Source organism: Falco rusticolus, chromosome 8 (genome assembly GCF_015220075.1).
Source record: "Falco rusticolus isolate bFalRus1 chromosome 8, bFalRus1.pri, whole genome shotgun sequence".
Lineage (NCBI taxonomy): Eukaryota > Metazoa > Chordata > Aves > Falconiformes > Falconidae > Falco > Falco rusticolus.
Window position 1 is genome coordinate 58,837,534 of NC_051194.1, and position 14,635 is coordinate 58,852,168.

Consider the following 14,635-nt stretch of genomic DNA (forward strand, 5'->3'; position numbering starts at 1 on the left):
GGTACTTACACAGAGGCATCCCTAGATGGTGCTAAGAATTAACTTTATGGTAATCTACGTAATCTAATTCACTCTGATCCCTCCTTACAAACTTTACTCCCAGAAGAACATTATTTTTCAACAATAAACTGTCAAAGAAGTAGTCAAAAATATTGCTATATATATATAAAAAAAAGCCTTGCATGTTTCAAAACTTTAGCATAATTACTTAACAAGGAACTATGGCAGTCTGCCCAAAGGCTAAAACAAACATGGGTTGTAAAGCATTGACTGCTGGAGGACAACAGCAGAGAATTATGGCCTCCCCATGGAAATCAACAGGATCACCTTTGAGAAATTTTATTTCTCAACAACCTGTTGCTGAGGATCATTGAAATGCTTGGGGGGAAAAAAAAATGGCACTCTGGTAGTATATTTACATCTGTCTACGCCTGGCTTCAAACAAACTACAAAAAAAGTTCATTGAGTTGGTAGCGCTGTCTCAATGGACGGGTCCTGAGCAGATCTATCTGTCAGCGCTGCTGACGCACAGCTGCACCAGCCACTGCGGAACTCTGCCGACTTCGTCCAGGTTTCACCAGTGCTGAGAGGCACATGAGAGAGCCAGACTGCACAATTAACTGGATGCAGGAGTTAATTTTGGGAAGGGACATCTCACTGAGTAGGCAGCTGCCAGTGCACATTTGTTGCTTACCCGACGTACCTGTGACATCCAGCGGGCGCTTCTTGAGAGCAGTAACCACCGGACCATCTTTTCTGCGCAAGAGGGGGCTGCTCCGTCTTTCAGCAACTTTTTGCTTTAGTCTGGATCGTAACTTCAGGTTGGGTTCAGATGCTGAACAGAAACAGGAAAAGCAAACAGTGTTTTGGTTACTACTATTTCAGTAGTTTTTTAGTCAACGTGAAGGCTGGGTTGCAGTTCAGCATTTGCAGAAGCCTAAATGAAATTAGTCATTTGATAGCGTTTATTTGGAACAAGGACTTCTTAATACAATGAATGGTTCCCAGCCTATGTGATATCTGAATTCACTGGCAATGAAAGTCAACAGCATTTTAATTAAAAAATAATAATCATCCTGCAATGTCTTCTCTCAAATGAAGATAGAGACTTGTAATCTGCTGTGAACTCATTCAGACTACTGTGGGGAGCATCACTGACATCGCTGTAGTTTCCCGTCTCTGCCCAACTTGCTTCCAAGCCGTGGTAAACCGAATTTATGGGATTAAAAAAAAAAAGATAAATCAATACAGGAATTAATGGGACAACTGAGATGTTGCTGTTTGGTCAGCGTCAAGCATCACTGTGGGCCTGAGATGCTACCTGTGATGTGTTGCTGAAATGGGCAGCTCCACACCCTTGGAGTCATCTGATCCGAGGGCGAGCTGGCTTAGGGAGATACATCAGGGGAGGCGTAAAGAAAATACAAAAATCAAACCCCACGACCAAAACAGGTGAATATTTTCCTGCTGGTTCACTTTCCTGAAGCAACTCACCTGGAGTCAGATGAGCCAGTGTCAACCGGAGCCACTGTCAACGCAAGAAAAAGGGCACGAGAGTGTGGCCAAAGCCAAAGCCAATGCCAGGGAGGAAGAAGGTTTATTTATTTGGGAAGCAACTTGGTTACATCATCACAGCAACCAAGTTAAACCGTATCTAAACCCACATCAAATACTTTGAAAATTCAGGGCTGCCAAGGGGAGGTGTGCATGTATTTCCTGAGACCACAGTCTGACTTGCTTTGTGTACATCACACTTTTGGGAAACTCTCAAAAACTTCTGCTGTACCTGAGTCCTGAGATCTCATTTCTCCGAAAGTCAAAGCAGAGCTCCTAGGAACCGCTCATGTCTGTGGGTTAATAACAGCTAGCAACACTGAACACATCTTGCATGGCACAGCTTACCAAGTTTTTATAAAGGTAGTGAAGCCTTAAGTCAAGTTTTCTCCTGCAAGATGATTTTCTCTGTAAACTTTCGGATCTCAGGTATACATGAAATATCCGCTTTGGTGCTCGAGGGCTCCTGACAGTTACGGGATTTGTGAACTGGTTCAATCTTTTCGCTTCCTCAACCTCTTAACGACTCTGTGGCTTAATCCCTTTGAACCGGCAAATCCTGTGCTCTCACCATTAACTACTGATACACTCAGCTCCCTACACTCCAGGGCCAATAATCTACATTTCTTTAGAAGAATTAAAATAGGGTTTACAAAATTATTTGAATTAACTAAGTCTGTCTACAGATATATTTCCCTGCAGTTGGCTTTGACCACTAGGTCAGGTAAAAGATCAAGCCTGACAACGTTAATTGCAGGGCTCAAAAATCAGAAAGCTGATGAGTTCAAGATCAAACGTTTGAAGTTAAGCCATCAAAACAGTTCTTTGATGAAACTTTTGGGAGGAAACCCTCAAAAAACCAAAGAACTTTTCATTAATGTCTTGGACAGAAAAATGCCAGCAAGAGATAAAGGGAACACTAAAAAAAAAAAAAGAAAAAGTGTCAGACTCCTCAAGATGATGCTTAAAATGCAGCATGAAATGCATTAGCAAAGGGGGAATCATCTTATAGGTCATTTGCATATAAAATAGCAGGGGACTGAATGCAAATCTTTCATTTGCTTGGAGGGCAATATTTAAGAGTGGACTAGTTAAAACACAAGTGTATGCTCTAACTACCTACTTTATAAAGTCCTTTTCAAAACAGAAGTTGACTTCTTACTTTAAATGTAGTCTTTGGGTAAGTGAACATTCAGTATCCTCATCCCACATCCTTTAATCCACAGCTTTAATTTGTTTCAAATATTGAGTATTAGTAACTGCCTAGATGCTCTGGTCAAGATTTTAAAGAACAAATAGGAACACGTCATATCTAGATACTGATACATCCATTTTAGATACTGCCAACCAGCAAATGAAATATAAGCCTGTGCCACAGCTGTTGAAAGGATCTGTCTTCTGAGAAAGAAAAACATGACAATAAAAACTGTACTTCAGTGCAAATTTTATTCATATGCAATTTATACCCTGCTTGGTGTTCATCTGAAGTATCTTTTGTTTGGGAGCAGACAAGTAATTGTGCGGCTTTCAACTACAGAGAATGAATTGGTTAGAAACACCTTAAAAATGGGCAGGGAAACAAAAGATCTGGGGTCACAGATTACACAACACTACCAGATACATTTCATTTGTAAAGCCACAATACAAACATCCTTCCGTGTAATAGGATGGAAATGAACATAGAAAATTACAGCCTTAAAAAGAGAAAACACCTCGAGAATAAGTTATTGCAAAAGCAGTGCATTATAATTTGTCAGACAAAACTACTTTCAGGCAAAACCATTCCATATATCCTCAGCTGGCAGATCAAGTTTTGAAACACCAAAGTCCATTTAAAGAACAGCATTTGTTCAGTTCACTCTGATTTTGTTGTTTATCCCCCAGATATAATCCCAAACCTAACATGTCATCAAGACCTCAGAGAGCATAATCCCTACACGCATTTAATTGGGTGCTATATAGCCCAAAGTACGTGAAATAAAATTCAGCACAGGCAGCTCAGAACAGTCTCAAATTGAACCAATTTACATATAGCATATTATATAATAGAAGATGTAGCTTTCAACAGAGGCCTTTCCAAAACTCAAAACAATAATTTACTCTTATTCAGATGGTTTTTAAACTACTGCATTATAAACAAATATTTTCAAGCTGAAGACAGCTGTCCTTCAAAAGTATTAACCAGGAATGTAAATGACATGTAACTATCAATACCAGAGAGTAAATGTAGGTGTAATGCTCTATCAGGAACACCAATTCCACTGAAAATCTGATATTCACCCTGTCAGGCAATGTGCCCAAACAAAGCCTTGCTCCCCGTTGCTGCTAACTAGCATAAACTTAAGAGAACTGGAGACTAAATTACAAAACTTACTGGGCTTCTACATCTTAAGGTGATATCTTCTAAACAAATGCCACCAAGTTATCAAAAAATCAGTTTGATTCCTGTTTAGCAAACAAATGAAGCCCATGCCCAAGTCTGAGTCAAGCTTCCACAAAGCCAGTGGGATTTCATAAGCAGTGACATACTTAATTTGGCCTATAATAAGGATTTATACAAAGAATATTTTGTTTTTCTCCAAGTAAATTAATAACTAGAACATAAGCCAAAAGCTTCCCTAGTTTTCACAGGCTCAAACCCAAGATACCCCTCTTATACGTCATTTATTGCAGCAGGACCCATGTAATCCAATTCTTCAACGTTTATGTCATTCTCATTGTTTTCTTCCTAGAATTGCATCCCCTAAGCTGCTGAACTAATCTGACACTAAGTCTGTGTAAGTCAAAAAACCACAAAGTCCTGGGCCGAGTATGCCCTGTTCCCATTACCCATCCACATTTATGAAAAAAAGCAAACAATGCACCATGAAAACCCTCATCCCAGTCCTTGCACATCTTAATTTCAGCAGCTGGGGCTGAGAAGGGCTGCTACTCTTTCAATACTATTTTTAAGCTTCATACTAAGCCTCATCAGCCAGGCAAAGGCCAACACAATTACCTTGTCTCTCTTTGAACATCCAGATCACCCCACAGGTAAACACAAGAGAGGGAGAGACAGTGCTGTGTGAAACCAGCCTGTAGTGCAACCCAAAATTTTAATAAAGACAAATTATCTTTTGATTAAGCAGGAGAGACCACATGTTCTACAACTGAGCGTTTGCTCCCTGCTCTGCAGTTTCTTTGCTCCCTGGCTGGTTCTATCCCAGACCTTCATTACTGCTCCTCCGTACACATAGCGTGGTCTCTCCAAAAGTGGATCACGACCCACCTAGTCAGGAGAACCTGATAAAGCTGGACATGGCAAAGTTCACCTACAGTCAAACAAAAAGATTTTTTTTTGTTGTTTTGGAGCAGCTCCAGATCCCTCTGGAGCCCAAGCATGCTATTGTTCTTAATTTTCAATACTCGTAGGCAACAGGATAGAGGGGGACAAGAAGAATTAGGGTCCCGCAAATGTACCCGGAGGAGACAGGTACCACACAGAGCAAAAGTGGCAGCAGAAAATTCCCAAACTGGAAAGAAAAACAAGAATAAAAAGAAGACAGCCTGTTCTGCAGAAACAAACCTTCTTATTAACTTGGTACCATGTTGGATGGCATCACCTGAAATAATGTATTTAGGAATGTAGGGACATGATTAGAAAGGGCTAGCTAAAGATACGTGCTGGATTCTCCTCCTTTTCTCCTAACTGTGCTGGCATGAGCACTGTGTAAGAGCTCTGTGGAAAGGCTATTTATGGAAGTACTGTGTCCTTAAAATGATAACTTATTATAGGCCAATATTTAGCACTTCTCATGCTGCAGTTTAGTAGTCACAGCATCTCATCAGTAGAAAGAAGGCTTTAGCACCCGTTAAACCAAGCACACAATGTTGACATTTTTTACAGCTTCACTATCATTTGCTTGCCTGACTACTAAACCACACAAAATCACAGTAACGGAGCACCACAAAGGTTTCCGCTGTGTATAGCCAGAACCGGACTAGGAAAATAAACACGTGGAAATGCCACATCCCATCTCTGTCTTTGCCTTCCAAAGTCTAAATAAAGACAGCAGCTTTGCACAGGTCAAAGTATTATCTGAGAGGGAAGACGAGAGACATGTGGAAAGGGATAAGAATGGAAAGGAGAGAATGAGGTCCTCTAAGCGAGTTTCTTCAATAAAGTGTTTAAAACAGCACTGAGCTCTGCAGAAGGTAAGAGAAAAACATGCAGTTCCTGTACAGCAACCAAAAAGCTGCAATGCCTGTAGCAGAGGGAGCCGCTGGCTGCCTGAACACAAGGGCAGGGAGCAGTTACCAAACTGGGAAGACCCCAGCAAGTGACCCATGGTGGCCAGGACTTTTGGGGACAACCTCCTTATATTAAAATGAGTTTCTCCCAAGAAACCCTACAGGGATTTTAAACTCAAGAACTGCGCTGAATTTTACTGAATATATTAACAAGTTACATTTAAGTCCAAGGTGGGTCAAAATACGGATGGTGGTGTCCCCTCCACCCTTCATCTCAAAACCAACCATGTACTTTGTTTTGAGCTGCCATCTGTTCTCTACCTAGAAACCTTCCTAGCACAGCTGTGGTGACTGAGTCCATGCCCTGCCTTGCCAGCTCTGGCCAGTTTGCCTTTTTTCCCCTCCTCCTTGCCCTGTCCCACAAGCATCTCACCTCCCCTTGCCTGATGCTGAGCTGCTCCTATGGGAAGGAGCGAATGACCATATTTCCAGCCTCCTCCTGCCCTGGATGCTCTTCCAAGGAACTGTAACAGAGCAACATAAACCCCGTAAAAACAATCTCACACCGTCACACATGGCTGCAAACTGCTGAGGGCCAGGAGGGAAACGATGCACTGAGAAGCCAGTAGGACATGCCTCAAGAGACACAAGTTTCTTTAGAGCTTGGCTGTTGTGATTCAGTTTGGAAAAGAAACACTCCACGTCACCGCTCTGGATGCTGTTCATGCAGTGCTCGTGGTCAAAGCTGTCCCACAGAGGACAGGCACGCACCCATCACGCGCTCCTAGCTCTGACTTGATTCTCCTTTCTGCTAGATGCAGTGGTCCAAAGGCCAAGTGTCTCAGCTCTGGCCAGAAAAACCTGGCCATCTCTCTCTCTCCGCACACACAGAGGTGACACTGTGCACTCTCCTGGCAGTTTCTGTGAAGCAGAGATGGAGCTGAGAGGACCAAGAAGGAGAACAGTGGGTTCACTGAATGACTGAGGGTAAGGTCCTGGGCGTCCCAAAGCCCCCACTCCCCAAAGGTGACGCTAAATCAGAAGACCTTGTTTGGTCTTCTACTGGAAGAGGTTTCTCCTTTCATGCACCACTGACAGTACTCTCAAGAATTGCTTTGATGGACATGCTGGCTTTCCCCCCATGGATCCCCAGCTCTCACGGCAAAAGCACACTTGTTTTATCAGAGCCCTGAGCAAGGAAAGGAGGTGTCACCTCCTTTTGCCTTTAGGCACACCTCAGCACTGGAGAGGAGTGTCCACAGAACAGAGTTCATAGCCACTGGCGGTGAAGAAAAACATGGGAGCAAAGAATTCCCTAGCGTGCATTTGGATGTCATTATCAGAAGAAATGGAAGGACTACTGCAAGCATTTGCTGGTCCTCCAACTGCACTTTGGTTTGTTGCTGCTCTCTGAAATGTCAACGGGCTGGTCTGAAGAGCTATTCTGTAGCCTCACAGTAATAAAGTAATTTTTGTCTTTAATAAGTTATTTTTGGATTAGAGAGACTGACGTCCTCCACTTGGAGCGGGAAAGGGTATTTATAACAATAGGGATTTCTCATGCAGGTCAGTGCCCTCTCTCAGCAGAGCACACCCCGAGGCAGTGCGTGGGTCCCTGGGACACAGCGAGCTGCCCAGGAAAGCCAGAGCTCCAACCATGTCAGCTGGAAGGACAATGTGGGTGGGAAAGCAAAGATGCTCTCGAACTTGAGTGACACTCCATGCTGTACAAAGCTCAAAGATTTTCTCTAAATTATACTCCCACGCTACACCGGGATTTCAGCCTACTCTATTTTCCTCTAAACAATCTTTGTCATAAAATAAACCACTTAAAACATTCCAATAACCAGAACCAACTCAGAGAGGTATTATGCCTTTCTTGACAAATGCAGCATTTTAATTATTGACAAATCCTTTCATTTTCCCTTTTCTTTCTTTTAAATGCAAGAAGTTCAGAAAAATTTCATCTGCTTAGCTGCAAATAAACAAACAACTCTGTGTTTCTGCAATACTGTGGGGAAACAACATCACAGGATGCCGGATGCTTTCCTCTCTCAGGCTCCTCTCTTTTGCAATGGCAAAAGATTATTAGCAAACAGGAGACTGTTAGTGCCAGCCCCTGGTCGCCCCATCGTGAGCACACACTGTGCACAAGCAGTGATTTCTTGTGCCCGGCAGGGACATGCAGGCAGGGAAGGACCACACTGCCTGTTTCATGGCCAGCTCTGGACAGGCAGCAAGTGATCAGGACCCTGCAGCCTAAGTACATCTCATCATCACCCAGTTAAGTGCAAGTTGGGGCTTAGAAGAAGACTTGTTCCCAATCTGCTCATGATTGAGCCAGAAGAACAACGTCGACCTTTTCTATTTCTTTTCAGAGGCTGGTGGGCTGGAAGCTGTAGTGGTTGCTGGGACCATCAGCATGGGTGATGTATTTGTCAGATTGCTTCTGCAGTAGGTCCCAAAAGGTGGTGAAATTCAGGAAACCACTGGCCAGGGCAGACCTCCAAGTGGCAGATGGGCTGGATTCTGCCCATTTGCACCACATACAGACAAGTATGAGGAGAGGTCTTCTCTTTGTTGCATTCCTTTACTTGTTGAGGGAACTCACTGCAGCAAAGGAGTACATAAGCCATGGGCTGACAATGCCAAGTTGAAGACTTATCCTTGGATCTTTCCTGCCAGTTCTTAACTGTGTGGGCTGTGAAGGTTGAAGACAGCTTTTTTTTTTTTTCCCCTTTACCACAAGCCTTAAGACACAGTACTTGACCTATAACCAGTTCTCTTTCTGTCATTACTTGTGCAGAAAGCAAAAGACATTGCTGGGATGGGAGGTTTTTGGATACTTGTTCTTCCCTGGTCCCCAGAGAAAACAAGCTGAAAGAGGGGTCTGTGACACTTTCTACTTGTCATATCTCCCCAAGTACATGCCACACGCATGCACATGCTCTTTTACTATCTAGGCAGGAAATTTAGAAGCATATATTTGCCAAAGATGTCTTTGTAAGCTCCCAGTCTGGCATTCAACTCAGTCTAGCTTTGGAAACAGTGGAAACTCACACCCTGACGATGCTATCCCACAGCTCTGCAGTGAAAACATATTTGGGACCACAGGAATCCTTTGCCTCCTTAAAATCTTCATGCCCATCAACATCCTGATCTTCACCTCCCCAGTGCAGCCAGCTGTGATACTGGATGTAAAGGAAAAGCCTGGACCCAGAGCCTCAGTGCTGCTTCATGAAACAGTGACCATGGCGGCAGCACCCATGGGCCAAGTAGCCCCAGGAACTGAGCCAAAGACACCAAAAAACGGCCACCCAGAGGTTGAGGGTGCACAAAACGCCAGAGGGTTGAGAAGCACAAATAAAAAAGGACAAAAGGAAACAATAGCGCATTTTTGATAACATCAGATTTGTGAAAAATCCCACCTCTGCTGACAGATCTGACAGGAGAAAGGTTTAAAGACCAGCAGCTAGCCCAGGGCAGGGGAATTAAGCAGCAGCAAAGGCACCGAATCCCTCCCGCGCAGGCACGCGGAGGGCTGAAGGAGAGCAGCTGTCTTGGGAAAGGTTTGCTTTATCCAACAGCAGGAGCAAAACCACGATGAGATCTGAGCGTGCTTCACAACCCGCATGGGTCCTACAGACACAGCCATTTTTACACTTACAACTTTGGAGAACGTCTTTTATGAGTACTTCAAAAGAAATAAGCTGTTTTTCTTACTTTGGGGTCAGGTTTAAATATAGATACAGGGAAATGTTTCCAGTTCATGCATCCCAGTGAGCTGAATGCATGTTGGCCAGGCGAGCCTAGCAGGTGCCGAGTTTGGCAAAACTTCTCATGATTTTAACGACAACTAATTGAAATGCTGTGGCTTTCATTAGAAATCCTAATTAGCTGTCAAGTCCCAATGAACACAAGGAATACTTACTCTACATCTATGCAGGAGTAAGCGGGAAAGCTACTGTCTGACAGGATATGGTCCAGCCCTGCACAAGATGTAAAACAAAAAAAACAAACCAACCCAAACCAACAACCCAAAACCAAACAAAAACCCCCTACATAAGCAAGAAGAGAAGCACGTTGAAAAGTTAAATAATTCTCTTTACAAATCTCAGTGATGGGGGTCGTGTCAGCTTTCTAATTAACAGCATGTTTTAATACATCCCTGCTCAAATTTCAGAAAGCAGGGAATGCCATTAACAAACTTGTTCCTGGGGAGAAAATGAGGACACCATATTCCTTAGAAATGCAAACCTGAAAAGCTACATTAAAAATAATTTCACAGCTCCCAGAAAGCTGTTGACAAACAACCCTTGGGGTTATCAAAACAACCTACAAAAGACTGCCCCAACCCACGCTCTAAAATCAACTCTGAAAGGATTCTCCAGAGATTTTTCTTAGAAGGTCCTGGTACAGCACATAATGAAGCATCACTAAATTTGGAAGACACAAACCTTGATCTGGGGGCAGAAAAGGTCACTTAGATTTTCCCCTCTCAACAGCTGTTGACAAAATGCGTACACTAAAGGAAACATACATATAATGAAGGAAACCACACAAAAGGGGAAATAAAAATCCGTGTGCTAATCCAGTTCTTTAACAGCAAGAGCATGAGCAGCCCCAACCAAACTGTTGTTGGGGATGAGCCCCAAAGTGTTTAGAGGGAACCGAGTCAAACACATCCCCCGGGCAGGCTAAGAACTGGATTCAAGCAATTAGTAACTGCACCAGCCAGCAGCCTGACAGGAAAACAATTTCATGCAGAAACTAAACGGCCAAGAAGCTGGAACATAATTTAGTAAACCAAATCAGACAGGGTGGGATTTCAGGGGACAGGATGCATTAGGAGCGCATTGCAAGCGTCCACTGTTTCCCATGCTGGATGTTTCCAAGCACCCTTAAGACATCACTCACGTGCACATTTTCTACCAAAGCATGGCCAGTTCACTGGGTCTCTCTCAACATGTTCACATCTGGGTTCTAGACTAGCAAGTTATCTTCAAGTGTGCACAGAGGAATAACCTGTGACCACATCGTGATGCTTTAAATAAGAATAAAGAAAGGTAGTATTTCAAAAACCCAGTGCAATGACATATTTATTCTTCTTAACTTTCCAAGGTGCAGGACATGCTGCCAGCTCTGAAAATGCACCCTAGAAGAAATGATCATTCAAACTGCCTTCCCCCAGCCCCCTAAGTCACCCTATCCCTAACGATGATGTTGGTTGGATTCCAGCCCTGGTAATCAGAACTGTATTGTGATGGACTCTGTTATTTGAACTGCAAATATTTAATCAAATTTAATAAAATTGGACTACATGATATGGCGGTTTTAAATTACAAACACAAAGCCAGAGTTATGGCTGGTGCCAAAAAATCTGAAAAGCTCACCCGTAATAAAGAACTTTATTTAGGATGGGCTCCAGCCTTCCCTGCCTTTTGTTTACACCAGACTGTTCAGCAGCCTTTCTTCTCCAAGCAACTTAACATTCTTGGCAATGGGATTTCTGCAGGATATCGCTGTGCCAGAGATTGACGTGCTGTTGCGTTGAAAGGAAAATAAAAGAAAACAATACAAAAAATTTCTCCCCTGAACCTTGCAAGTGAACTCATTTGTATCACAGACCAGTCCCCAAAAGATTAATGCTGGTGCCCAAAAAGAACAAGCACCAGTGTTCTGGAAAAACAAAATCTGCTCAACATTTTCCTGTTTTAAAACAACAATGATTATGGTTGCTTCCATTTTTAATAATGTGATTAGATAAATTTATCATGCCTAATTCAGCCTGTCTGACAGGCCTTTTATTCAGCCAGAGTCTTATTAAGAACTCAGTTCGGGAAGCAGCAAAGGGCTGAGATGTGCAGACACTTTTCTTCTCCTGCAGAAATCCCCTTCCCTAACATCCGGAGCAAGAAGGGTGACCAATCCTCAAACCCAACCTGACAAATAAGGTCCCCTGAAGCGATAGGCAAGGGAAGTTTTGGAGCATGTCAAAGCCCAATCATGCTGTGGGAACGCTAAGACACCAGGAATGGATCGCATGGTTTCACAAGGTATGGGAAAGAGCTAAAAATCTCTTGGAATCACACTGCCCACAGGTCCTAAGTGATAGGTATGGTGCTAAGGGATGCTTCCTTGCGTAGAAACGCTGCAATTTCCCAGAGGAGCCTGAAAGCCTTCAGCAGAAGAGATGCAAACAGCAGCAACGGCTTGTAGCCTGCTTGCTAGCAGCCTGGGCTTGTGTTTCTCCTCCCAGGCACATGTGTATGCTAAGCACATCTTTGTGCTTCACCGGCTTTAGAGCTAAAGGAAATCTCCTTTGAGAGCAGTCCTCCACCAGCACTCACCTTCCCTATGAAAGGCAAAGCCCCGAAGCCCAGACAGCGTCACTTCGGCTGTCCTGGGCATTGGCGACACAGCAGCATCTACCACACCTAATGGGGTGCTTGATCTTTCATTATCTAGAAGAGGAGATGAGAGGATACCCTACCCTTCAGCAAATCCAGTTTTCTAAGCTCTGCTTTTGGAGTCCTTCAGAAAGGGCACAGTCAAAATTACCACCAACAAAGGTACAGGGTGTGCCCAGGTAAAAAAAACCTGTATCTTGGAGAGGGCTTGCCAGTTATTGACTTCTTGTGCAGCTGAAGTGTCTGACCCAACCTATCGTGCCCAGTGAGGGGGAAGACAGTCTACTGCACAGCAGATGGGAATCCATCCACAGGTCCATCCAGCAGGTCAGATGCTATGGTCCAGAATGAGAAGTTCCCAAAATGGTCTTTTAATGCGCAGAACTGGGAGGAGGCACAAGGCAGCATTGTGGAGGTGTATTTTTTTCTTGTCAGATGGCAACAGAAGAACCCCCCCCAAGCTTACAAAGGTAACAAGACTTGTGTTAAACCATTTATGACACCTAAGACCTGCTCTACTTCTATTAGGAGAAGAAATGCCACGAGAATACCTACACCCCTCCCAGAAGGAAAAGGAGGGGCTACCAGTTCTTACGAACTCATTTAGGGCAGCCAATTTGACCAAAGATCATAGTAAATTGGCAGGGAGATTTGGTTAGCACACCGTCTTCATTCCTTATTGCAAGGATGACACAGTTTTTGACTGCTGGTGCTCATCCCTCCACATCTGAAGATCCACAAAGCATACCTGAGAAATAGCTAAGCAGCACCTGCAGAAGGTACAAAGTTCAATCATAGCCCTGCTTTCCTCTTACCTCCGCTCCATCTTTTCAGAAAAGTTTTTTCCCTGTTCGAAAGCAATTTCCAACACACAGCGCTGTTGGCACCATCCACACAACCAGCACTGCTCCCCAAATCAGGATGACCTCGTTGAAGCTCAGTTATTCCCTGAAGGAAGCAGCTGAGGATCATGAGCTGGCCAGGTTAGAAGCTGAAGCTGTGTTGGCTTAGGCATGCGATATGGAGCTGAGGACCACAGCCAAGCAAAACAACCTGGTTTACATAATATATAGTTGAGAAATAACTGACCTGCTTAGCCACCGTGCAGGGAAAAACCTAACTGAGAAATAACTGTCTAGGTGTGAACCAAAACCCTTGCAGGAAGTCCCAACGCTTTGACTGGCAGAAACATTTTTATTTATTTTAAGTATAAACTTGTATATAAAACACAAATCCCAGAAGAAATGAACTTTTCTTGGTACTTTTCTCACTCAGCAAAACATACTTTGACTTCAGACACCCAGATCTCTGTATTAGCTTTGACTTTGTGAAAACATCTCACAAACTTTGACACACAACTCCGCTGTCTCCTGCCTGCAGCTTTGCAAGTTCACACACCCAAAGCAACTCCAGCCGCCCTCTTAACACTGCGCGTACAGTGACAGATGAAGGGGGAGAAGGATGGAGGGGGTGGTTGTTAAATAAATCACCCCATGAAATACAGCTTTTCAGTGAAATACCTTTCTTAAAAAAAAAAAAAAAAAAAAAAAAAAAGGACCAAGTATCACAGCAAAGACAGCAGGCAACACAGAAAAGCAACGTGAGCGCTACCTGTTTTTCTGAGTGGGAAGTCATCTTTGGAATCATACATCCCCAGTACAGGGTGATTGTAGGTGCCGGATACGCCACTTTGGGGTGGGGAGCTCTGGTCCAGAGAGCTGTGCTGTGTCTTCCTGCACGGAAGGAAAGAGAAAGAGAGGGGAGAAGCTTTACACCAGTGAGACACAAAGGGAATGAGTGCAGCTTCATCTTGTCTGTTAACTTTGTTAGTGAGGAACAGCATAAAGGGAAAGATCTTGGTACCAGCTTTCTCCTAGGTACTCCTATGAAAAATACATTGAAGTCTAATATACAGGAAGGTAACTAAACGCATGCTTAATTTTCAGTGTAAGAATGACCCTGTTGAGCATGGCTCAGCTCATGAAGGTATTTAAACTGTGAGTATAATTTTAAGCATGTACTTCGACTGGGTTTTGTCAAGTCATATCATTGAAGCTAAGCACGGGTATCGTTACTGCCCTCAAATGCAGCATGAACAACTTCCCTTCACTGAATAAAATGCAGACATGGCAGATGAAGTCTAAGGATGAAACAAAACCGAAGGATGAGCACATTAGGTGCCACATCTTTAAGCTGGCTAACAGCAGCCATGCTGCATAGGTGGTCTTCTGCCTTTTGCTTCGCTGCCTCCTGACCCAAGTACTTTGCAGAGATAGGGCCAAAGTACTCAACACCTTTCCAAATTAACTTCTTGAAGCTGATAATTTATAGCTTTGTTTGAGCAGGCTGCTGGAAGTAAATTACAGTCTGTTTGCTAAGGATATTAAATAATGAATGAGTTTTCTAAGCCTCCTACCAGTTTGTTGGCTGCATCTTTCCTA

The 14,635-nt window shown here is 43.5% G+C and overlaps 1 protein-coding gene across 14 annotated transcripts in view; it reads right to left on the reverse strand.

Annotated features, from left to right (window-relative positions):
* The window catches only part of HDAC4 (histone deacetylase 4), a 267,149-nt gene that overhangs the window by 83,196 nt on the left and 169,318 nt on the right, over positions 1 to 14,635 (reverse strand). For 9 of the 14 annotated variants that reach the window (XM_037398254.1, XM_037398252.1, XM_037398253.1 and 6 more), the window contains 2 exons: positions 13,806 to 13,927; positions 695 to 835 (listed from right to left, as the gene is read on the reverse strand). In XM_037398254.1, the coding sequence (XP_037254151.1) occupies positions 695 to 835; positions 13,806 to 13,927 (263 nt within the window). The remainder of the gene's footprint in view (positions 1 to 694; positions 836 to 13,805; positions 13,928 to 14,635) is intronic. The other 5 variants (XM_037398255.1, XM_037398251.1, XM_037398248.1 and 2 more) reach the window with 1 other exon arrangement.